Source organism: Leucoraja erinacea, chromosome 6, assembly GCF_028641065.1.
Source record: "Leucoraja erinacea ecotype New England chromosome 6, Leri_hhj_1, whole genome shotgun sequence".
Lineage (NCBI taxonomy): Eukaryota > Metazoa > Chordata > Chondrichthyes > Rajiformes > Rajidae > Leucoraja > Leucoraja erinaceus.
This window is the reverse complement of record NC_073382.1, coordinates 6,384,778-6,411,552: the sequence shown is the minus strand read 5'-3', so window position 1 is coordinate 6,411,552 and position 26,775 is coordinate 6,384,778. Positions and strand designations below refer to the sequence as shown.

The following is a 26,775-nucleotide window of genomic DNA, read 5'->3' as shown; positions in this document are numbered from 1 at the left end:
CTCAGCTTTGTGTCATCTGCAAATTTGCTAATGTTACTTTGAATCCCTTCATCCAAATCATTGATTTATATTGTAAATAGCTGCGGTCCCGGCACTGAGCCTTGCGGTACCCCGCTAGTCACTGCCTGCCATTCTGAAAGGGACCTGTTAATCCCTACTCTTTGTCGAAAGGCGAGTTGAAAGACCTGTTGCCTTGCTATTTCACTTGAAGCTATGAAAAATTGGCATCGAGAAAAAAAATGACACAGACATATATCTAGCTATCTCTCCACATAAAATCTGTAATTTATTTTTATCTAGTCATCAGAGGACAAGACGATCCTTGAATTTACGTCAGTGCTTTGTGTAACATCACAACCACGACCAACGCAATTTTTAAGTTTGCTGATAGTTATCAGCTGGATCCACAACAACGATGAGACAAAGTGCACATAAGAGGTCGAGAACCTAGTGTTATAGTGTCAGGACAATAATCTAGTCCTGAATGTCAATTAGACAAAAGAGTTGGTTGTTGATCTAAGGAGGTCAAGGGGTGAATCCAACCCTGTCCTCATCAGTGGAGCATGTGGAGGCCAAGTCAATGGATATTTTTAAGGCAGAGAGAGATGGATTTTTGATTACTACGGGTGTCAGATGTTTTGGGAAGAAGGCAGGAGAATGGGGCTGGGAGGGAGAGAAAGATCAGCTATGATTGAATGGTGGAGTAGACATGATGGGCCAAATAGCCTAATTGAGCTCCTGCAACTTATGACCTTATTCAAGGCCCTAGACATCCATATCACCAGCAACCTGACTTGGTCTCTTAACACTGGTGCACTGATCAAGAAAGCACATCCGTGTATTTGTTTTCTTAAGCATCTGAGAAGATTTGGCATGTTCACAAGGATTGTCTCAAATTTCTACAGATGCGCTAAAGTATTCTGACAGTCAGCCTGGGATGGCAAACTGCTCTGCTCGTGACTGAGAGTGGTGCAGAGAGCGGTGAACACAAGCCCAGTCCATCATTTGATCACCACTTCATTCCATCCAGTTCATCTTCACTCTAAACTGCAACAGGACAGCTGGAAGTATCAAGGATGCCTAGGAAGGAACTGCAGATGCTGGTTTTCACTGAAGATAGACACAAAAACCTGGAGAAACTCATGCAGGTCAGGCAACATCTCTGGAGAAAAGGTATAAGTAATGTTTTGGGACGAGACCCTTCTTCAGTCTGAGAGTCAGGGAAGAGGGAAACGAGAGATATGAGAAGCTACAAAGAACAAAGGAATGGAAGGTATGCAAAAGGAGAAATCAATGCACGCAATGGTGATCAAGGAAATGTGGAGCCCACAATGGTCAATTGTTGGCAGTGGAGAAGTTGATAACAAGTGATGCAAACTGCAAAAAGGCTCTGTCTAATATACACTGACACAGATCAGTCTGTTAAGAATGACTCAGGTATACAGAGATCCATTGTAAAGTAGAAACATAGAACAAAAGTAGAACAACAAACTTAAAGGGGAGGTAGACAAAAGTGCTGGTGAAACTCAGCGGGTCGGCAGCATCTATAGAGCAAAGGAAATAGGCAACGTTTCGGGCCGAAACCCTTCTTCAGACTGATCAAACTTAAAGGGGATATAATTTTGTCTAAAGAAGGGTTCCGACACAAAACGTCACCCATCCTTTTTCTAAAGAGACGCAATCTGATCCGCTGAGTTACTCCAGCACTTTGTGTCCATCTTCAGCATAAACCAGCATCTGCAGTTCCTTCCTACATAAGAATTTTCTCACCGCAGAGATACAAAGTGGGGAGTATGGGATCAAGTATCATTTATACCCAGACTGATTTTTAACTGCACTGCAAATTCAGTTCCAGCATTTAATGAGCGGTTATTTCAAACAGCACTACGACAAATTCTACCCTCCAGCACTGGCAATTAGAAAATATTGTAAATGCACTGAAATAGTTTAGTAGCAAATTCATCTGTGACATGCAGAGCTTGAACTCAAAAGGACACAAAGTGCTGGAGTAACTCAGCAGGTCAGTCTGAGGAAAGGTCCCGCCCCGAAATGTCACCCCTCCATGTTCTCCAGAGATGCTGCCTGACCTGCTGAGCTACTCCAGCACATTGCATCCTTCTGTGTTATAAAGAGCATCTGTAGTTCTTTGTGTAGGACGGAACTGCCGATGCTGGTTAGTTCCGAAGATAGATACAAAACACTGGAGTAACTCAGTGGGTCAGGCAGTATCTCTGGAGAAAAGGAATAGGTGAAGTATCAAGTCCGCCCGAAACGTTACCTATTCTTTTTCTCTGGAGATGCTGCCTGACCCACTGTTATTACAGTATTTTGTGTCCATTTGCAATTCCTTGTTTCTAATACTTGAACTCAGTTTGAAAGCATTAATGAAAATCAATTAACTATAGTAATGTATCTGGTTGGAGGCATCCTAAAGGGGCTGTCCCACTTGGGCGACCTAATCCGCAAGTTCTGGCGAGTTTGTCCTCGACTCATACTCGCAGCATGGTCGACACAAAGTCCTAGGAGGTCTTTGTATCTCTCCTTCATGCTCGAGAGTAGTCCCCGTGTACTCGAGGCCTCAGCTAGGTTGCGGCGTGTTTTTCAACATGTTGAAAAATGGCCGCGAGCAAAAAAAGGTCGCCTTGGAAAGAATCAGTCTGAAAGAAGGGTCTTGACCCGAAACGTCACCCATTCCTTCTCTCCAGAGATGCTGCCGGTCCTATTGAGTTACTCCAGCATTTTGTGTCTAACTCCAATCATCTTGGGGTGAAACCGGATCTGCAATGGCCGTGAGCCCCAGGCTGAGTTCAACAATCATTTGCCTGCTTCTGCTGCTGTTGGAGGTGAGACGTTGCGTCACGCCAGGGTCTTGGGCCTCTCCCGCTTTGGCCGTCAGTTACGTTACAGGCCGGTGGCGAGCGAAGATTTTATGCAGGACGAAGTCCACACTCCTCCACGCCACTCCATGTGCCCGTACCGCACTACCCACATGCTACCCACGCACTACCCATACGCTACCCACACGCTAGCAGGTCGCGTAAATGGCGCGCGAAATACAGCCAAGTGGGACAGGCCCTTAACTTTGCAATGCTGCTAATTTAAAAACTTTGGAAATTCTGTAAATCTAACACAGTGCTATTTCAGAAGTCTTGCATTTTTAACACAGGTACAATCTTGGAATTCCTGTAATTTTAAAGCAGTGTTGCTTTAGGATATCAGTAATTCTCAAGTGGTATTATATTGGAGCCACAGGTGTTCTGAATACCTTAGTAATGCTGCATTCCAAATTCAGTCGTACTTCAGAAAAGGAAATGTTCCAAAGTAATACCGATGAATAAATACTATTCACAATCTTCATCATTTTGTAATACCAATATTACTACGATCGGTTTAATTGCACAATACTTGCAAGTTTAAAATAGTATTATTTTAGAACAGATGTTTTTTTTAATATAAAACAGGACAAGAGAATTTCTTAGCTCGTGTCATTTTGAATGGCATTCTAACTTTGTACTATTTTGAACTATCTGTTTCCCTAAAGCAGGTGTCATTTTAAAGCACATGCATCTTTAAAGCAGTACTATTTACAGATATCTGAATTGCTGGGGTAGGTTTAATTATGGATCATCTGATTTTCTGTATTAGTCTGATTTTCTAAAGTAGTATTAATTTGGAAAATCGATTCTTTCAAAATGCGTGTAATTTATAACACACGTGTAATTTTAAAGCAGTCTTTTGGAGTATTTTATTCCAAAATTAGTTTAATTACAGAATATCGGTACTGTCAACTCAATATTATTTTGCAAAATTCCCTTGATTTAGGAATTTGCAACATTCCAAAATAAAATGCATTTGGCAATGCAGGTCATACCTGCTTTGGAAATGCAAGGTACTTCAAAGTAACATTCAGTTAGGAATACAGGGTAATAGTTTTAGAAATGCAGATTTTCTATTTTTACACTTGCTTTACAACTAAGGACATTTGAAAGTGATTCTAAAATAAATACATTGTTCCAAAGTCTGTATTTTTCAGGTATTTTTAAAGCAATATTATTTTTCAGTAAAATCAATCTCAACAGTATTTTTTGAGAAACTGTATTCTAACGCAGATGCACCATTATTACTTTTTTTTAAAATATCAATATTTTTAACGTTGATGTAATTCTGGAATGCATTCAATTCTAAACCAATGATGCTTTGGGATACTTCTAAAGTAGTATTAATTCTAATTAATGACGGTACTCTTAACTTTGTAGTGCTGATTTGGACGCCAGCATCCTGATGCTGAGAGGCTGTTGGCTGCTCCTTGCCTTCTGGCTGCATTTTTCACCCACCATCCTCATCTTTGGACACCCTGTGCGTAGGGGAGAGGGTGGGGCTGAAGATGTCCTGGTTGGGTTGCTCCTGGGCCTGGCCAAGCTGGCCATCCGCGAGTCACGGCGCCAGGCGGCGGAGGGCTCTACCCGAGCCAGCTGCCTGCCCCTTTTCCGGGGTTACGTCCGTGCCCGGGTGGGATTAGAAAGGGAATACGCCCTGTCTGTGGGCACCCTGAGGGAGTTTCGGGACCGCTGGGCTCCGCAGGGTGTTGAATGTATCCTCAATAAGGATTGCATCATAATTGTATAATAGTTTATTATGGATATATGTTTGTATTGTATTTATGGTGGTGGGTTCTGGCTTGTTTTATTGTAGTGTAATATTATTTTTTAATAATTGAATACATTTTTTGATTAAAGAAAAAAAAAATGCTGAGAGGCTGTTAGTTACCTGCAGTAGATGAGACAGTCCATGTGGTTGATCTCCTGGTCGGACCTGTACCTCCTGTAGTCCTCCCAAAGGTCTTTGAAGGCGGTCACTGCAAGGATAAAGACCACGGGGGCCAGGGCTAACTCGGGCTGGAAGGCTCCAACGACGGGCACAAAGTTCAGCAGGGCGATGAAGACGAAATAGACGTTGGCGAAGCGGTGGAACTGCTCGAAGAGGTTCTTGGGGAGGAATGAGATGACCGAGTACTTGGTGGTCTTGAGCCGGTTGCTGGCGTGCGGCCGCGACGGCTTGTCTTGCAACAGGTTGGAGCGGACGCTCCTGGTCTCTCTCTTCGACATCTTGCTCTTGCCAGTCAGCTTGCAACTCGCCCTCCACCGACTACCTTGAGCCATGCCGTGCACCGCACCGCCACACCACCCTCCCTCCACATTGACCACCAACAGAACCACAAATAAACTCATGCAACTTCAACTGCAGGTCTTGAAATTACTAGCCAAAAAGAAAAAAAACTCCACCCAGACAGCGACGCATGGGGAAAAAAAGTCACCGAAATAAGATCAAACAATTAATCTTCACTACTGCCAACCATTCAAATGTCCTTAAGCGTGAAAATAGCATCAAATTGCACAAAAAAAATGTTGTTGGCTGTAAAACGTGTCAACAATATCAGAAATGGCTCTTGTTTCCAAAAATGCAAGATCCAATCTATCAGCCTGGTATCCGAATGCGAATATCACCCATTCTGCCACGTTACAGCATATCAGCTGGACTGGAAATATCACCAATAGTGCATGTGTCCAGGTTTATGTGAAGCTGCTGCCACTGTTCGAGACGATAGCCAACACATCGCGTCTCCAAGGGCATCAAGTGCATCTTCTCTCAACCTTTGCTTTTAAAATTCAATTATTTTCTTGTTGTGGACTTCTTGGTAGTTGTTCCTCTTTCCCCTGCCACCCTGAAACTTTCATCTTGCTGCCGTTCCATTCGGATTGTGTGATTGAAGCGTGGAGTGAGAGCAGCAAATTCGCACACCACGCTGAGCATTACTCAAAAAAACAACAAAACCCCCCACTTTACTAGTTTGGAGGCGTTGCTCCTGACGATAAACTCGACGTTTCCGGTCTTTAAAAAAAGTTTTGAAGAACACGTCCCACCGTCTTGGCCACCCTCCCGTCGGGGTTGTAACTGCGGTAGACCCACAGGATGAAAGTTCTTCCCGCAACGACACCGCTACGCTGTCAACACACCCTGTAATTACAGCGCCGCTCTAACACCTCTCTCTCCAAACCAAGCCGCTCCAATCTTTCCTCTTTGCTTCAATATCACATCTGCTCCTTTAAACTTGAACAGCACGGAGGCAAACTTCTGTGCTCCCTTTTAACGTGCACAAACAAAATAAATAGAGATTGGATTTAATATTTTTTTAAACCCACAAAGCGGGTGGTTCCCTGTCATTTGCAGCCGTGTTTGGGTCGCCATGGCAGCAAGGTACAAGTAAAGGCACACATACCACGTTTGACAATAAACTATCTTAGATCAATAATTTCCGTTTTGTTTTCTGACTACATTCAGTTCTTCAGAGATTTTCTTACTCTGGCACATGGTCTTTCTCCTTCATTGCAGATACTCTAAAACTCCAGCTGATTTAAGCCGTTCTAACTTTTCTTTGAAAGTGGTCAGCTGGAGTGCCAAAATGCCAGCATTTTGTGGCGTATATAAGTGTAAAAGCACTGTTAGGTGTGAAAGGTATATTAACTCCAATGCACAGTTGAACATTTAGCTTAGATTGGTTTATTGCGAGGTATAGTGAAAAGCTTTCATTCCGTGCTAACCAGTCAGTGGAAAGACAAATTGCTTTCGAAAGAACTGCAGATGCGAGAAAAATTGAAGGTAGACAAAATGTTGGAGAAACTCAGCGGGGGAGGCAGCATCTATGAAGCGAAGGAATAGGTGACGTTTCGGGTTGAGACGTCTGAACAAAGATAGTCCAAGGGTCTCCAATGAGGTAGACAGTAGCTCAGGACATGGTAAATGGTAGGGAATTGAAGAACAGAGGGATCTGGGTATAACCGTGCATAGTTCCTTGAAGGTGGAATCTCATATAGATAGGGTGGTAAAGAAAGCTTTTGGTATGCTAGCCTTTATAAATCAGAGCATTGAGTATAGAAGCTGGGATGTAATGTTAAAATTGTACAAGGCATGGTGAGACCAAATCTGGAGTATGGTGTACAATTTTGGTCGCCCAATTATAGGAAGGATGTCAACAAAATAGAGAGAGTACAGAGGAGATTTACTAGAATGTTGCCTGGGTTTCAAAAACTAAGTTACAGAGATAGGTTGAATAAGTTAGGTCTTTATTCTCTGGAGCGCAGAAGGTTAAGGGGGGACCTGCTAGAGGTCTTTAAAATGATGAGAGGGATAGACAGAGTTGATGTGGACAAGCTTTTCCCTTTGAGAATAGGGAAGATTCAAACAAGAGGACATGACTTCAGAATTAAGGGACAGAGGTTTAGGGGTAATATGAGGGGGAACTTCTTTACGCAGAGAGTGGTAGCGGTGTGGAATGAGCTCCCAGTGGAAGTGGTGGAGGCAGGTTCATTGGTATCATTTAAAAATAAATTGGATAGGCATATGGATGAGAAGGGAATGGAGGGTTATGGTATGAGTGCAGGCAGGTGGGACTAAGGGGAAAAAAATTTGTTCGGCATGGACTTGTAGGGCCGAGATGGCCTGTTTCCGTGCTGTAATTGTTATATGGTTATATGGTTATATGGACTACTCTCTAGTTGTTGGGAGGTTGGTTCAGTTGCCTGATAACAGCTGTGAAGAAACTGTCCCTGAATCTGAAGGTGTGCGTTTTCACACTTCCATACATTTTGCCCGATGGGAGAGGGGGGAAGAGGGAGTGGCCAGGGTGAGACTTGTCCTTGATTATGCTGCTGGCCTTGTAAATGGATTCAAGGGAAAGGAGGTTGATTTGTGTAATCGTCTGGGCTGCGTCTACAACTCTCTGCAATTTAATTGTCAGGGGAGCGGGTGGGACAAAGATAGAATGTAGTCAGAGAGAGTAAGACTAGTGGGAGAACTGGGAAGGGGGAGGGGATGGAGAGAGAAAGCAAGGGCTATCTGAAATTAGAGAAGTCAATTTTCATTGTCTTTGTTAGTCAGTGTGGACTCAGTGGGCCGAAGGGCCTGTTTTCCTGTATCTCTAAACTAAACTAAACTAAACTAAACTAAACTAAACTATCATAGAACGGTCACTTAACTGCCTGATGTTCCAGGTGTGGGGTGCTGGAATGGGACAGGACTGCCAAGTCCGATTCCCAAGTCGAGTGTATGGTGACGCCTCTTCCCATTCCCGATGCCACCGTCCAGTCAATAAATGGATGGAAAAACCTTTGGCCTCGAGTGGCATGTCCGAAGAGTCAGGGGCTAATCTTGGTGAAACAGAATTCTGAGCAGTCCCTCATATTCCTCTCAGACAGAAATCTTTGCACCTTGTTCTTTAGTGAATGTACTGGAGTATTGCGTACAGTTTTGGTCTCCTAATCTGAGGAAAGACATTCTTGCCATAGAGGGAGTACAGAGAAGGTTCACAAGACTGTTTCCTGGGATGAAGAAAGACTGGATAGACTCGGCTTGTACTCACTAGAATTTCGAAGATTGAGGGGGGATCTTATAGAAACTTACAAAATTCTTAAGGGGTTGGACAGGCTAGATGCAGGAAGATTATTCCCGATGTTGGGGAAGTCCAGAACAAGGGGTCACAGTTTAAGGATAAGGGGGAAGTCTTTTAGGATCGAGATGAGAAAATCATTTTTTACACAGAGAGTGGTGAATCTGTGGAATTCTCTGCCACAGAAGGTAGTTGAGGCCAGTTCATTGGCTATATTTAAGAGGGAGTTAGATGCGGCCCTTGTGGCTAAAGGGATCAGGGGGTATGGAGAAAAGGCAGGTACAGGATACTGAGTTGGATGATCAGCCATGATCATAGTGAATGACGGTGCAGGCTCGAAGGGCCGAATGGCCTACTCCTGCACCTATTTTCTATGTTTCTATGTTTCTATCAGTCTGAAGAAGCGTCTCGACCCGAAACGTCGCCCATTCCTTCTCTCCAGAGATGCTGCCTCACCTGCTGTCAATTTACAGAAGCCAATGAAACTACAAACCTGCACGTCTTTGGAATGTGGGAGGGAACTGGAGTACCTGGAGAAAACCCACGTGGTCACAGGGAGAACGTGCAAACTCCATCCAGACAGCACCTGTAGTCATGATCGAATCTGGGTCTCTGATGCTGTGTGGCAGCAACTCAACCAATTTGCCACCCTAGAGAGTGCCACTGTGCCACTGTGTCTCTACCAAGAGAGCTCTCCACTATCATCCTAACTGTGGCCAACTTATTTCCCAGCTTTCTCCATTTCTACTACAATCAGTTTCAAGATGGGTCTCAACCTGACACGTCACCTATCCATGCACTGCTACACACCAAGTATAAAGATGGAGAATAAATGGCTCCTACAGAGAGAAGAGAACGGCCTCAGATCAGATCCTTGCAGGTGGCTGTAGAATAAAATAATGTTGCTTGTTAGCCTGTGAACATTAATAACTGGGAAAGTGAAGAATGTGGGGATCCCACTGTACATTATTAAATATAAAGCTGTTTACGGGCCGCACAGTGGCGCAGTGTAGCGTTTCTTCCTTACAGCGCCAGACACATGGGTTCAATCCTGACTACAGATGCCGTCGGTGTGGAGTTTGTATGTTCTCCCTGCGACTGGTTTCCTCCCACACTCCAAAGACCTACACAAAGGGTTGTAGGTTAATTGGCTTTGGTAAAATTGTAATGTGTCCCTTGTGTGTAGGATAGTGTTAATGTATGGGATGATCGCTGGTCGGCACAGCCTCGGTGGGCCGAAGGGCCTGTTTCCGCACTGTATCTCTAAAGTCTGAAGTCTGTGCTTGAGCATGGGTGTGTTATGGATGCAATAGTCACACAGCTCACCTTGTTTTAATTATATTTGTCACATTTATGTTACCCATTCTTACATCCGTGAATGATGCAAATCAGAACCCAACGATGACTTATAAATAGAACGGACGTTGAGGTGAAAGTTGTGCACCTCAGGGCTGCCATTTGCACGTTGAGGTTCATTAAATGTAGGTTATTACCAATGTTATTACCGACAATCTTCACAATCTAAGGACATCCAACAGCACGTTCCAATGAATTAACAACCTACCTTTAGAAGATCAGTTACTATTTTAGGATACGTGGCAGCCATTTTGCGCATGGCAAGATTCCACAAACAGCAGCATAATAATGACCAGATAATCAGCTTCAGTGTTGTTAGTTTAGTTTAGAGATACAGCGTGGAAACAAGCCCACTGAGTCTGCACGCTCCAGCAATCCCTGCACGTTAACACTATCCTACACACACTAGAGACAATTTACATGTAAAACTAAAAAAACTAAATTCACCTACAAACCTGTATAGAAACATAGAAACATAGAAATTAGGTGCAGGAGTAGGCCATTCGGCCCTTCGAGCCTGCACCGCCATTCAATATGATCATGGCTGATCATCCAACTCAGTATCCCGTACCTGCCTTCTCTCCATACCCCCTGATCCCCTTATCCACAAGGGCCACATCTAACTCCCTCTTAAATATAGCCAATGAACTGGCCTCAACTACCCTCTGTGGCAGAGAGTTCCAAAGATTCACCACTCTCTGTGTGAAACAAGTTCTTCTCATCTCGGCTTTAAAGGATTTCCCCCTTATCCTTAAGCTGTGACCCCTTGTCCCCCTAACATGGAACAATCTTCCTGGACTTCCCTAAACTATCGGGAACACGGATCTATGGTGCCGTCCTCCTGCCATCTAGACTTTTTGTGTTTGTGCTGTCCAACCAATTTTATTTTTTAAGAATTTTTGTATTATTTTTTTCTATAAGATGCCCCTCTCAATCTCCTAAATTTTACAGAGTATAAACCAAGTCGAACCAAGTCTATTCTTCATAAGACAGTCCTGACATCCCAGGAATCAGTCTGGTGAACCGACTTTGCACTCCCTCTATGGCAATAATGTCCTTCCTCAGATTTGGAGACCAAAATGTGGAATGTAAGTAAGTAAGTAAGTTTGTTTAGGAAGGAACTGCAGATGCTGGAAAATCGAAGGTACACAAAAATGCTGGAGAAACTCAGCGGGTGCAGCAGCATCTATGGAGCGAAGGAAGTAGGCAACGTTTCGGGCCGAAACCCTTCTTCCTTGGCCAATAAGTAAGTTTATTGGCCAATTATTCACATACAAGGAATTTGCCTTGGTGCTCCGCCCACAAGTAACAACATGACATACAGTGACAGTTACGGATGACTCAGAAAACACTAAACAGTAATAATAATGAAACATTATTGATAAAACACCATTGATCAAGCATGTGAATCAACAAAATACCAGATCAAAGGGAGGCTACATATTTTTGGCTGTTGAGTAGAGCAACTACTCATGGGATCTCAGGGATAATTCATGCAGGTCACAGGGAGAATGTACAAACTCTGCACAGATAGCACCTGTCAGGATCGAACCCGGGTCTCTGGCGCTGTAAGGTAGCAACTCCACTGCTGCCCCACCGTGCCATACCTAAGTTATAGAATAAACATTGCCAGAACCGACTACACTGCTGCAACATAACATCATATGACCAGTCTGGAGAAGGGCCCGACCCAAATCATCAAATCCCTGTTCCCTCCAAGGATGCTGTCTGACCTGCTGAGTTCCTCCAGCACTGTGTGTTTAGCTCAAGATTCCAGCATCTGCAGTTTCTAAGTCTACATAACACTATATTTTTTTTTCTAATGATCCATTTGAAAGAGCAGACTGATTGAACAGATATCCAAAGTACAACGTACAGCTTCAGCCTAAATTTCTTGCTCCCAAGTCTCTCGAAAAGAAGTGTGTGGTAGGAAAGAACTGCAGATGCTGGTTTAAATTGAAGGTGGACACAAAATGCTGGAGTAACTCAGCGGGACAAGTAGCATCTCTGGAGAGAAGGAATGGGTGACGTTTCGGGTCTGAAGAAGGGTCTCGACCTGAAACGTCACCCATTCCTTCTCTCCAGAGATGCTACTTGTCCCGCTGAGCTACCCCAGCATTTTGTGACTACCTTCTCTAGAAAAGAACTCGAGCCTGAACCCTGAGGTATATGACACCTAACTGAGCCATGCCTGATGAACAGTTGAATAAAAACCAGTAAAGAAAATCGCCAGAAGAATCAAATAGAAACATAGAAACATAGAAACATAGAAATTAGGTGCAGGAGTAGGCCATTCGGCCCTTCGAGCTGCCGCCTGCACCGCCATTCAATATGGTCATGGCTGATCATCCAACTCAGTATCCCGTACCTGCCTTCTCTCCATGCCCCCTGATCCCCTTAGCCACAAGGGCCACATCTAACTCCCTCTTAAATATAGCCAATGAACTGGCCTCAACTACCCTCTGTGGCAGAGAGTTCCAGAGATTCACCACTCTCTGCGTGAAAAAGTTCTTCTCATCTCGGTTTTAAAGGATTTCCCCTTTATCCTTAAGCTGTGACCCCTTGTCCTGGAATATGTCAAAAATATGGAAGTTATTAAAAATGTTGACCCAGCAGCCAAGGAGCGAAAATGTGGGATGAGGCAAGCATAAGTTCATAAGTTAAAGGAACTGAATTAAGCCATTCAACCCGTCAAGTCTACTCCGCCATTCAATCATGGCTGATCTATCTTTTCCTCTCAACCCCATTCTCCTCATAACCCCTGGCACCCATACTAATCAAGAACCTGTCAATCTCAGTCTTAAAAATATCCATTGACCTGGCCTCCACAGCATTCTGTGACAATGAATTCACCACCATACGTTTTTGGCTATATGTGTGTTGTGTAGGTACATTAGTGGCATTTAAAAAACTTTTGGTTAGGCATATCACGAGCTCGCAATCTCAGGAGAGACCGAGTCGGGAAGCTCCAATGATGCAGAGGTTCGACCAGCCCTGACACGGGGTCCGATTGATGGCACAGGGGAGCTGATATTCCCCCAACGCAGGAGCTGGTCGCCGCGATGCGGAGGGCCTGAACGCCCCTGCTACGGGAGTCAAGATCGTCCCGTCGACGGAGGGCTCGAGGCCCCCAACTGCGAGAAAGCGAAGAAGGGAAGGGATTTGAACTTTTTTTCGGCTTCCATCACAGTGAGGAATGTGGAGGAGTCACTGTGGTGGATGTTTATGTCAAAATGTAGGTTGTGTGTTCCGTGGCTTTTTATTTGTATGAATGAATTGGCAAATGAAATTCGTCGTATGTTGTAAAATATCCGACAAAACGGCTTATAAAGTATTATTGTGATTGTGATTGTGATGAATAATGCTGAGAATGGAGGGATATTGGCTATGTGCAGATAGATAAGTGATAAGTGATGCCTTGACAAGTGATGACAAGACAGACCAGATATTGAGGGCCGAAGGGCTTATAATCATATAACAATTACAGCACAGAAACAGGCCATCTCAGCCATTCTAGTCCGTGCCGAACACTTACTTGTTCTTGTGCTGTACTGTTCTGTGTTCTATGTTCTACATTGTGGAGCTGAGCTAGTTGGAGAACACTGCTGGAGAAGATGGGTGGCACGGTGGCACAGCGGTAGAGGTGCTGCCTCACACGCCAGAGACCCGGGTTCGATCCTGACTACAGGCGCTGTCTGGACGGAGTTTGTGCGTTCTCCCCGTGACCTGCGTGGGTATTCCCCAAGATCTCCAATTTGCTCCCACACTCCAGAGACATACAGGTTTGTAGGTTAATTGGCTCGGTAAAATTGTAAATTGTCCCCAGTGTGTCCAGGATAGCGTTAGCGTGCAGGGATCACTGGTTGGTGCTGACAAGGTGGGCCGAAGGGCCTGTTTCCTGGGATGTCTGGACTTTCATTTGAAGAAAGACTGGATAGACTCGGCTTGTACTCGCTAGAATTTAGAAGATTGAGGGGGGCTCTTATAGAAACGTACAAATCTCTTAAGGGGTTGGACAGGCTAGATGCAGGAAGATTGTTCCAGATGTTGGGGAAGTCCAGAACAAGGGGTCACAGTTTAAGGATAAGGGGGAAATATTTTAGGACCGGGATGAGAAAAACATTTTTCACACAGAGAGTGGTGAATCTCTGGAATTCTCTGCCACAGAGGGCAGTTGAGGTCAGTTCATTGGCTATATTTAAGAGGGAGTTAGATGTGGCCCTTGTGGCTTTTGGGGTCAGGGGGTATGTAGAGAAGGCAGGGATGGGATACTGAGTTGAATGATCAGCCATGATCATATTGAATGGCGGTGCAGGCTCGAAGGGCCAAATTTTCTATGCACCTATTTTCTATGTTTCTATGTTTCCACGCCAAATCTCTAAACTAAGAGGGTCTCGTACTTCCTTCACCCTTCACTTTCTTTATTTCCACAAAAGATAATGCATACTTACATTTGTAGCCAAAAGACAAAGGGGAGGACTATTTATTTAATTATTTTTTTATAATGTTTTATTTTCCATTTCCTGTATTTACAAAGCCACTTCTCAACATTCTGCACTGGAGGTCACTGCCAGCGAAGGCTCAGTGTGTATCCCCCTGTGCTACGCTGAGCAAATTGCATCATTCCATACAATCGTACTCAAGCCAGTGTGGTTGTGATTCCTGAAAAAAATAATTAGTGAATGGCTCCCATCTAGAGAATGGTTTTTAAATGATAAATAACAGTCATGGCAACAGTTTCAGGGGAAGCAATGCATGCACTGGTGTCATGGTAGTGAAAATGTGATTCAAATTTTAGTGTAATTTAAGGAATTATTGTCTTTTATTTGTCTGGAAAAACAGTCCTTATTTTTACTGCTCAAGTAGTACATAATTGAAGCTTGTATGATGCATAAACACTGCCATGGTTATTTGTTACATGATTTATTTCCTCAAGGCTGTTAAAATCCATCTATGTAATTAAAATTGCTGCATATCGTGTGAATTCTAAGAGAGTCAGATATCAAAAAGACGTCACAAACTTTGTTTGCTGAAGAGAGCCAGCAAGGCTGTCTGTCCGCAAATGTCATCACCACAAAAGAAAACCCTTGAGAAATTGGAACCGCTGAAGCTGGAATCTGGAGAAAAGGACAAAAGTGCTGGAGTAACTCAACAGGTCAGACATGGCTTGGTGATGTTTCGGCACAGGATACATCTTCAGACTGATTATAGAAACATAGAAACATAGAAAATAGGTGCCTGCACCGCCATTCAATATGATCATGGCTGATCATCCAACTCAGTATCCTGTACCTGCCTTCTCTCCATGCCCCCTGATCCCTTTAGCCACAAGGGCCACATAGAAACATAGAAACATAGAAATTAGGTGCAGGGGTAGGCCATTCGGCCCTTCGAGCCTGCACCGCCATTCAATATGATCATGGCTGATCATCCAACTCAGTATCCCGTACCTGCCTTCTCTCCATACCCCCTGATCCCCTTAGCCACAAGGGCCACATCTAACTCCCTCTTAAATATAGCCAATGAACTGGCCTCAACTACCCTCTGTGGCAGAGAGTTCCAGAGATTCACCACTCTCTGTGTGAAAAAAGTTCTTCTCATAGAAACATAGAAACATAGAAATTAGGTGCAGGAGTAGGCCATTCGGCCGTTCGAGCCTGCACCGCCATTCAATATGATCATGGCTGATCATCCAACTCAGTATCCTGTACCTGCCTTCTCTCCATACCCCCTGATTCCCTTAGCCGCAAGGGCCACATCTAACTCCCTCTTAAATATAGCCAATGAACTGGCCTCAACTACCCTCTGTGGCAGAGAGTTCCAGAGATTCACCACTCTCTGTGTGAAAAAAGTTCTTCTCATCTCGGTTTTAAAGGATTTCCCCCTTATCCTTAAGCTGTGACCCCTTGTCCTGGACTTCCCTAACATCGGGAACAATCTTCCTGCATCTAGCCTGTCCAACCCCTTAAGAATTTTGTAATTCTAACTCCACATCTAACTCCCTCTTAAATATAGCCAATGAACTGGCCTCAACTACATTCTGTGGCAGAGAATTCCAGAGATTCACCACTCTCTGTGTAAATTCTTTTTTTCTCATCTCGGTCCTTAAAGACTTCCCCTTTATCCTTAAACTGTGATCCCTTGTTCTGTTGTTCTGGACTTCCCCAACATCGGGAACAATCTTCCTGCATCTAGCCTGTCCAACCCCTTAAGAATTTTGTAAGTTTCTATAAGACTCCCCCTCAATCTTCTAAATTCTAGCGAGTACAAGCCGAGTCTATCCAGTCTTTCTTCAAATGAAAGTCCTGACATTCCAGGAATCAGTCTGGTGAACCTTCTCTGTACTCCCTCTGTGGCAAGAATCTCCTTCCTCTGATTAGGAGACCAAAACTGTACGCAATACTCCAGGTGTGGTCTCATTTTTTTCCGGGTGTTCTTGTTTCCTCCCACATTTGAAAGATGTGCAGGTTTGTAGGTTAATTAGCTTCTGTAACTTGACCCTAGTGTGTAGGATAGAACTAATGTAAGGGTGACTGTTAGGCAGCGAGGACTCAGTGTTTCCATGCTGTCTCTCTAATCTAATCTAAAAATAATCTAAAAAAATAATATAGAAAGGATGCAAACTCCACACAGGCAGCACTGGTGATCAGGATTGCTACTTAACGACTGGCTTGGTGCACTGAAGAGTTAGTTTCTTTGCCGTATGACACTGTAAGACTCAAAGGTGTTGAGGAGATTTAGGAGGATGCTCCAGAGCTGGAGAATTATGAGGAGGGAATAATTAAACTGTTTTTTTTGTTTGGCCACATGAGAGACTGAGTGGAGGGTTAATTGAACTGCATAAATTCTGGGGGGCCTGGACAAGATGAACACAAAAGGTCTATGTACTTGGCCAGAGAAATTCAATAACTGAGTGGATCATGGATTTAATTTGATAGTTGGATTAGAGAAGAGTTGAAGATCTTCTCAACCTGAGGATAGTGTAGGGGTGAAACTCACTGGCAGATTGAGAGGTGGAGGCAGCGTGGAGGCCGGGTTCAATTCGTCGTCCTTACTGTATGTCTGTGTGGAGTTCGCATGTTCTCGTTTTGTATTTTCCCCAGGTGCTCGTGTTTGCGCTCAAATCTAAAAAGATGAGCTGTTGAGTCTTTCCACCACTTTTATTTCAGATTCCTTGCAAGTTCATAAGCTCAACACCCGGACTTCCATCTGTATATATGTATATAGCGCCGCAGAATTGTGCACCCCCCCCCCCCCCCCCCCCCCCCCCCTTCTCCCTTCTGTTTTTCTGTATTTTGTTTTTCTGTTTCTTGTTTTTTGTACTAAATTATATGTATGCACTGAGTACGAGCAGCTTTCAATTTCACTGTACATGTATAGTGACAATAAATGGCATATCTATATCTATCTATGACGCTGGCTGCTAGGTTAATTGGCTTTTCAACACTTCCCCAGGTGCAAACGAATAGCAGGAGAATCTGGCAAATTGCGAGAGGCTTTTGAGAGAGGGTGGGTAATGGGAAGTACATTGGGAAGTGCTCTGTTGATTGCAATGATCGATTAAAAGATACAGCATGGAAACAAGCCCTCCAGCACATAGAGTCCATACCAATCATCGATCGCCTGTTCACAGTAGTTCTATGTTATTCCAGTTTCACCTTCATTCCCTACACAGTAGGGGCAATGTACATGGCAATTACCCTCCAACTCTGCTCATCTTTGAGATAGAGTCATAGAGACTATATTATATTTAGTCTCCTATCCATGTACCTGCCCAAATATGCAGAAGAACCTCTTCACTCCTATACTGAAATCCTCATGTTATAAAGGCTAATGGAATGTTGGTCTTCATAACAAGAGGATTTCAGTATAGGAGTAAAGAGGTTCTTCTGCAGTTGTATAGGGCTCTGGTGAGACCACATCTAGAGTATTGTGTACAGTTTTGGTCTCCTAATTTGAGGAAGGACAGCCTAGTGATTGAGGCAGTGCAGCGTAGGTTCACGAGATTGATCCCTGGGATGGCAGGACTGTCGTATGTGGAAAGATTGAAAAGACTAGGCTTGTATTCACTGGAGTGTAGAAGGATGAGGGGATATCTTATAGAAACATATAAAATTATAAAAGGACTGAACAAACTAGATGCAGGAAAAATGTTCCCATTGTCGGGCAAGTCTAGAACCAGGGGCCACAGTTTTAGAATAAAGGGGAGGTCATTTAAGACTGAGGTGAGAAAAAAACGTTTTTATCCAGAGAGATGCGAATTTATCAAATTCCCTGTCACAGAGGGCAGTGGAGGCCGAGTCACTGGATGGATTTAAGAGAGAGTTAGATAGAGCTCTAGGGGCTAGTGGAGTCAAGGGATATGGGGAGAAGGCAGGCACGGGTTATTGATAGGGGACGATCAGCCATGTTCACAATGAATGGCGGAGCTGGCTCGAAGGGCCTAAAGGCCTCCTCCTGCACCTATTTTCTATGTTTTTATGTTTCTATGTAATATCATACAGTCGTACAGTGTGGAAATAGGCCCTTTGGCCCAACTTGCGCATACTGCCCAACATGTCCCATCTACAGTGGTCCCATTTGCCTGCATTTGGTCCTGATCCCTCTAAACCTGTCCTATCCATGTACCTGTCTGATTGCTTTTCACACAGAGAGTGGTGAATCTCTGGAACTCTCTGCCACAGAGGGTAGTTGAGGCCAGTTCATTGGCTATATTTAAGAGGGAGTTAGATGTTGCCCTTGTGGCTAAGGGGATTAGGGGGTATGGAGAGAAGGCAGGTACGGGATACTGAGTTGGATGATCAGCCATGATCATATTGAATGGTGGTGCAGGCTCGAAGGGCCGAATGGCCTACTCCTGCACCTAATTTCTATGTTTCTATGTTTTTCTCAAACATTGCGATAGTCCCGATAGATGCAATAGAACCGACATGGGAGGAAACCTGTGAGGTCACAAGGAGAACGTGCAAACTCCTCACAGTCAGTACCTGAGATCAGGATTGATCAGAGATCAGGTCTCTGGCACTATGAGGTAGCAGCTCTACCAGCTGTGCCAATGTGCTGCCCCTTGACTGTGCCATTTTGTAAGATCGCAAACACGCTAAGATCTGAATAGCCTCCCTTTATGTCAGAAGGTGCCTCAAACTGCAAGATCAATGCCAGCCTAGGCTGCAACACAGAACAGAATGTTCCTGCTTGGCTGAAAACGCCAACTTTTTACAAAGTCCCACTTGAACTCAGACCTCTGTCAGTCTGGCAAGTAACAGTCAAATCCAAATCATTCCACAGAAGTCATTTCCATAGTCTTGTCACAACAGAATGCAGTGTTGTGAAGAAAATTAATCCTCAATGCACAAACTTAAACACAAAACCTTCAATTAAATTCTGAGTCCTTCACTTACTCAAGCACTTTTAAAATGAGTTAATCAACACTGCACTAACTACTGCTGTTGGGAAAGCAGCTCCTGTAACTAAAACAAGATTATGTTGCTGCTGGGAATCTGAAACAAAAGAGAAAATTGTTGAAATTGTTGACAAGTCATTGTCCTTAAAGTTAACTATACTTGTCTCGTCACAGGTGCTGTCTGACCTGTTGGGTTTTTCCACCACTTTTATTTCAGATTCCTTGCAAGTTCATAAGTGATAGGAGTAAAATTAGGCCATTTGGCCCATCAATTCTACTCCACCATTATTCAATTGTGGCTGATCTATCTTTTCCTCTTAACCCCATTCTTCTGCCTTCTCCCCATAACCCCTGACACCGATACTAATCAAGAATCCATCTCTGCCTTAAAAATATCCATTGACTCCACAGCCTTCTGTGTTTTGCTGTATGTTGTTTGTCAATTCACTGTCGCACCTCCTCCAGGATTGCCCTCGTACCCCTGAAGATATCTCCTCTTCTCTCCTTAACCTTGTTTACATTCAGCGGCACCAGAGTTGGCAGATGTTGAGATCTGGAGCAAAAAAAAACCCAAATTGCTGATGAAACTCGACAGCTCAACTCACTGAGTTCCTCCAGTAATTAGTTTAATGCTCTCCATTCAGTGGCTCCCGTTTCCCCAGTGTTTGTTCAGGTAACTCACTTCCACAGCCACCTGTCCTTCCGAGATGCATCACTTCAATGGATTCAATGGAAATTCCATCCTTTGCTTTTCGACACTGTCATGAACATGGATCCTCAGATACTTGCAATTCCTGAACAGCTGTTCTTGCTGCATTCCGAGACCCATTCTTAATGTTATGCATTAAAATTGGGGGTGGCACAGTTGGACAGCAGTAGGGTTGCTGGCTTACAGTGCTTACAGCACCAGGGACCCGGGTTTGATCCTGACTACAGGTGCTTGTTTGTACCTTCTTCCCGTGACCGAATGGGCTTTCTCCAGAGAACTTCCGTTTCCTCCCACACTCCAAAGACGTACAGGCTTGGTATATATGTAAAGATTGTCCCTGGCGTAGGATAGTGTTAATATACAGAGATCGCTGGTCGGTGCAGACTCGGTGGGCTGAAGAACCTGCTTCTGCATGGAATCTATAAACTGATCTAAACTAAGCTAAAATTGCCTGCTCTTGACTTCAGAATGAATTCGCTCTGTTTCACCTTTCCTTTCATTAACGCTCTTTTTTTTTGGGGGGGAAATTTGGATTCCAGTCATAGAGTGATGGAGGCATGGAAACAGGCCCTTCGGCCCAACTTGCCCACACCGACCAACAAACTGGTACACGATAAGGAGCAAGCAGTTTATGCAAAGTGATCATCACCAGCAAAGGAGAAGCTCATCATTTATCCCGTATGTTCAATAGAATGACCATTACTGGGCCCTTCACCAGCAATATCATGTGGTCACTCCTGACCACCAACTCAAATGATCCGGCCACTTAAACACTGTGGTATTGGAGGAGGACAGAGATACACTCAGAGTGTGATGGAAACCAATTACTCTGTAAACCTGCGTGAAAACAGGCTCTTTGGCCCACCGAGTCCACGCCGACTAGTGATCTCCGCACATTAGCACTATCACACACACACACACACATGCGCACACACACACACACACACACACACACACACACACACACACACACACACACACACACACACACACACACACACACACACACACACACACACACACACACACACACACACACACACACACACACACACACACACACACACACACACACACACACACACACACACACACACACACACACACACACACACACACACACACACACACACACACACACACACACACACACACACACACACACACACACACACACACACACACACACACACACACACACACACACACACACACACACACACACACACACACACACACACACACACACACACACACACACACACACACACACACGCACGCACACACACACACACACACACACAGGCAGACACACACACACACACACACACACACAACAGTGCACACACACACACACACACACACAACACACACACACACACACACCACACACATACACACACACACACACTGGTTGCGTGCACACGCACGCACGCACAACACGCACGCACGTGCACACACACCACACACACACACACACACACACACACCAGGTTGGCCTGACACCACCTCCACCCCAAAACCCATGTTCCCCACCACCACGAAACACAGTCTGCATGGAAACACTATTGCCAGTAGGTTTCCCCTCAAGCTACACAACTCACAGGCCCGGCGCTAGCCCCCCCCCCACTTCTCATCAGTAGTATTTATAGTTTATACAATTTACTGTTAAGTTCTATTCACCAGAATATAGCACGTCAATCTTTTATCTGTATATATTTATTTGCCTATGTACATAGATCAATATATCCTCATTTGTATATATTGTTTTAATCAGCATTTTACTACTTTGCACTCTGATTAGATGCTAAACTGCATTTCGTTGTGCCTGTACGTATTTGTGCAATGACAATAAAGTTGAATCTAAATCTAAAACTAAAATCATGACTTGGAGATGTATCACTGTTCCTTCAAAATTGTCATGTTTAAAGCATGGAACACGCATGGAACTCGTATTTGGCTGAACCATCAGGGTGTGAGTTATATTCTTATTCAAACTCACAGTTAATCCCATTGCTTCCCTGCCTGGCAACAGTTAATGTAAATCCAGGAGAGGCGGTACAGAGGTGGAGCGGTAGAGTTGCTGCCTTACAACACCAGAGACCCGGGTTCGATCCCGACTACGGGTGCTGTCTGCATTGAATTTTTACGTTCTCACCGTGTGGATTTTCCCTGAGTGCTTCATTGTCTTCCCGCAATCCAAAGACCTAGTTTTGTCGGTTAATTGGCTTTGGTAAAGATTGTGAATTATCCCTGTTGCGTCGGATAGTGTTCGTGAACGAGGATTGCTTGTCGGTGTGGACTCAGTGGGCCGAAGGGCCTGTTTCTACCCTGCATCTTTAAGCTAAACTAAACTAAACTACACTAAACTAAACTAAACTAAACTAAACTCAAACTAAACTAAACTAAACTCATTGAAGAGGCCCAGAAGGGTGAGTTCTTGTTCCAGTGGGTCCAATGGGTGCAGCGGAATCCAGTTCCACACTGGGCCTGTCAAGAAAATATTTGAGTCTCTCCCTCTCCCCATCCCTTGATTCCTGATCCTTCTGCTGTTGCAGAATCACTTTGTATAGTTTAGTTTAGTTTAGAGATATAATGTGCAAACAGGTCCTTCGACCCACCAAGTCCACACTGACTGGCATCACCCGTACATTGGTTCTATCCTACACACTAGGGACAATTTACCAAAACCAATTAATCTGTAAACCCTGCCGGCCCACTAAGTCCGCGACGACCAGCGATCACTGTACACTAGCACTATCCTACACACACACACACACACACACACACACACACACACACACACACACACACACCACACACACACACACACACACACGCACACACGCACGCACACACACACACACACACACACACACACACACACACACACACACACACACACACACACACACACACACACACACACACACACACACACACACACACACACACACACACACACACACACACACAGGCAATTTATAATTTTTACTGAAGCCAAATAACCTACAAACAGACAGGTCTTTGGAAAGTGGGAGGGAAACCGGAGCACCCAGAGAAAACCCACGCAGGTCACAGGGGAAACATACAAACTCCGTACAGACAGCACCCGTAGTCAGGATCGAACCCAGGTCTCTGGCGCTGTAATGCCCCTGTCCCACTTAGGAAACCTGAACGGAAACCTCTGGAGAATTTGCGCCCCACCCAAGGTTTCCGTGCGGTTCCCGGAGGTTTTTGTCAGTCTCCCTAATGGTCGAAAGTGGTTTCCGCTTCTTCTATGTTCCGGCGATTATTTCAAAAAATTCAAAACCGGCCGCGGCTAAAAATAGGTTGCCGTTTTAAAAATCGGTAATTTTTTAGTTGAAGCCGGTTGCGATGCTAGTTGAAGGTGGTTGCCGGAGGTTGCAGGTGGTGGAAGGTCTTACCTTCCACTACCTGCAACCTCTGGCAACCACCTGCAACCTCCGACAACCACGTGCCACCCTAGATGAAGTCACAACAAAGGCCGGGAACGTTGAATCTTGCCGGGGATGATTGCATTCCAATAGATTTTGAGAAGCAATAAAGTAAAGGAAAATAGTAAGCAGAAGACTGGCTGTCAGTGAAAGTGTTAGCAGGAGGCCAGCATCCAGAGAGGCATGAGTAGAAATGTCAAATTAACTTGAGCAATGGATGAGTGGTGGTGCGGGAATTCACTGTTGACCAGAAAGTTAATTGGATCAACCACATAAACCCAGAGGTTTTTCTTGAGAGGTGTGTTCAAATCCCACTAAGATAGTTGCAAGTTTAAATTTTATGGAATGAAATAAATCTAGTTCAAAGGCTAGTCAAGGAAACGGTAACTGTAAAATTACTGGATAGTTATGAAAAACACCATGTGGTTCACTGATATCGTTCAAGGAAGGAAATCAGTCATCCTTAAAAAATATGACTAGACCCAACAATGTGGCGCAAAACTGCCTCCTCAGCTCAGCCGCAATGGATGAGAAATACCAATATTCCCAACATTATTCACATCCTGTCAGTGAGTTCAAAAGGGATGACTCACCTCGTAGCTTCCCATGAACTTTCCACCATCTCCAGGGTAAAGGTCAGGAATGTAAGGCATATTTTTAGCTGGCTGGATAAATACAGCAACGATTACTGTAAATGACGAGTTCAAAGCAGCAGAATGGTGCAAGATTGTCATGCAAAATCCAAGCTGTGCAAAAGAATATTAAAGTACAATAACAGAAGACCTGAATGAGGTAAAGTTAAGCGTAAGGATATATGGCAGCATCTTCAGGAAGGGGGTGTGAAAATGTTGATTGGTTCAGTAATTGGATAGCTTTGGGGAAGCGGCCATACTTAAGTCTAGAAGACTTTGGATGGCACAGTGGCGCAGCGGTAGAGTTGCTGCCTTACAGCAGAAGAGATCCCGGTTCAATCCCGACTACGGATGCTGTCTGTACGTAGTTTGTACTTTGGTTTCCTCCCACACTCCAAAATTGGCTTGGTATGAATGTAAATTGTCCCTAGTGTGTGTAGGGTTGTGTTAATTGTGCGGGGATCGCTGGCCGGTGCGGGCTGGGGGTCGTCGCCGGCTTCATGATGTTAGGCCTAAACGACACCGGAGAACCGACAGGGGAAAAAAAAGGGTCCCCGTACAGGGAAGAGACTAACGGTTTTCCCCACCCTCACCCCCCACAAATGACTCTAAAAATGTAATTATTGTGGCCTTGTCAAACATAAGGGTTAGCACTACACGCTACGAATCCCAGCTGTGGAGACACTGGTATCGTTGTCTCGTTGTAGGACATTGATCATTCTTTTAATCTGGATTTTTAACTTATGTATTGTGTTTTAAAATATATATAATTTTTGATGCTTTTATAAGTGATATACTAAGATTTTAAATGTACTTTATGATATTTAATATGCAATGCATTTTTTTAATGTAACGTTGCCCCTTGTCTGGACCTCGAGTCCGTAGTAAAGTTTATTATTATTATTTATTATATACACAGCTAAAGAAAAATTATAAAAACTAGAGTCAAGACATATATTTAACGAGACAAAATTTAAAAAAGACAGGCGGACTGTAGTCGAGCCGCTGCCGTTAGGCGCAGTTACACCACGGGGCAATCACACCACACCATCACACATATACCTCTAACACACCACACTTGATGGAAGTATATAAAATTATGAGAAGGATCGGCAGGCTAGACATTCGGAACATTTTTTCCTGGGTGGAAATGTCCAACACTAGAGGGCACAGCTATAACGTGAGATGGGGAAAGTTTAATGGAGATGTGCGGGGCAGGTTTTTTTACACAGAGGGTGGTGGCCTGAAACACATTGCCAAGAGTGGCGGTGGAGGCAGATTCCAAAGTGGTGTTTAAGAGGCTTTTAGATAAACAGTGCAGGGATATGGATCATGTGCAGGCAGATGAGATCAATGTAACTGGACATCATGTTCGGCACAAATATTATGGGCCAGATTGCGCATTCCTGTGCTGTACTGTTCTATGTTCTACGGATGGAAGAAAGTGATGAGCCCATAACAAACTGGATGGTTTTCACCTCTCTCTGAAAGCTCAGGTGGTCAAGGGTAGAGCAGTTGACACATCAGGCTGAGATGCATCCTGTCAGAATACTTTCCGCAGTGCATCTGGTGCAGTTAGGCAGGACGAAATGTGCAGGAAGGAACTGCAGATGCTGATTTATACCAAAGATAGACGCAAAACACTGGAGTAGCTCAGCGGAACAGGCAGCATTCGCTGGAGAAAAGGAATGGGTCCTAGAGAGGATCCTTGTGTACATGCAGAATCTCCTAAGATGCCTAATGCCCCTGTCCCACTTAGGAAACCTGAATGGAAACCTCTGGAGACTTTGCGCCCCACCCAAGGTTTCCATGCGGTTCCATGCGGTTGCAGGTGGTTGCTGGAGGTTGCAGGTAGTGGAAGCAGGCAGGGAGACTGACAGAAACCTCCGGGAACCGCACGGAAACCTTGGGTGGGGCGCAAAGTCTCCAGAGGTTTCCGTTCAAGTTTCCTAAGTGGGACAGGGGCATAAGAAAGTAAAGAAACTGATGTGCTTTCTTGATCATTGCAACAGTGACCCGAGAGCCCGATGTGGAATTTGTAGACTTTCCCATGGGTCGAGACTGTTGGGGAGGTAACTGCTGTGTATGTTGGAAAGGAGAAATACCGCATCTCCTGCGGCCTAATGGTGGATTGGGGCTGAATGGTGGTGTATCAATCAAGCGAGCAGCTCTTAGTTGATGAGGTTTAAAACTCTCAGAACAAAGACAGCCTCGATGATGTCCCTGACACCTTGCATCAATCACCTGCCAGCATCCTCAGCATCTCACTTCAACAATTTCTGCCCCCGTCTGCTTCAAGGACACCTCCATCATTCCAGTCCCCAAGAAAATTAAAGTCATACGCCCCACCAGCTGTTGCCGATTAGCTCTAACATTGACCACACTGCAGTGCTTTGGAAGAATGGTAATGGCCCACGTTCGTGCCCACTTAGTTTAGTTTAGTTTTGAGAAATGGCACGGAAACTGGCCGTTCGGCCCTACCGAGCCCGCGCATACCGGAGATCCCCGCCCACTAATCCTACATGCACTAGCGACTGTTTACATTCACACCAAGCCAATTAACCTACAAACCTGCACGTCTTTGGAGTGTGGGAGGAAACCGAAGATCTCAGAGAAAACCCACGCAGGACAGCGAATAGCAAACGTGTGTCAATGAAGGATGTCATAAGATCATAAGTGATAGGAGCAGAATTAAGAAATTCGGCCCATCAAGTCTACCCCATTCAATCATGGCTGATCTATCTCTCCCTCCTAACCCCATTCTCCTGCCTTCC

General features: G+C 44.5%; 1 protein-coding gene across 5 annotated transcripts in view; it reads right to left on the bottom strand.

Moving 5' to 3' along the window:
* atp10a (ATPase phospholipid transporting 10A) overlaps positions 1-26,775 on the bottom strand; it is a 448,633-nt gene that overhangs the window by 256,694 nt on the left and 165,164 nt on the right. Inside the window, exon 1 of one of the 5 annotated variants that reach the window (XM_055636516.1) lies at positions 4,768-6,745. The exons of the other annotated variants lie outside the window; for them this stretch is intronic. Within the exon in view, the coding sequence (XP_055492491.1) occupies positions 4,768-5,228 (461 nt within the window). The 5' untranslated portion in view covers positions 5,229-6,745. Of the gene's footprint in view, positions 1-4,767; positions 6,746-26,775 lie in introns of those variants that run through there. 5 annotated transcript variants of the gene reach the window in all.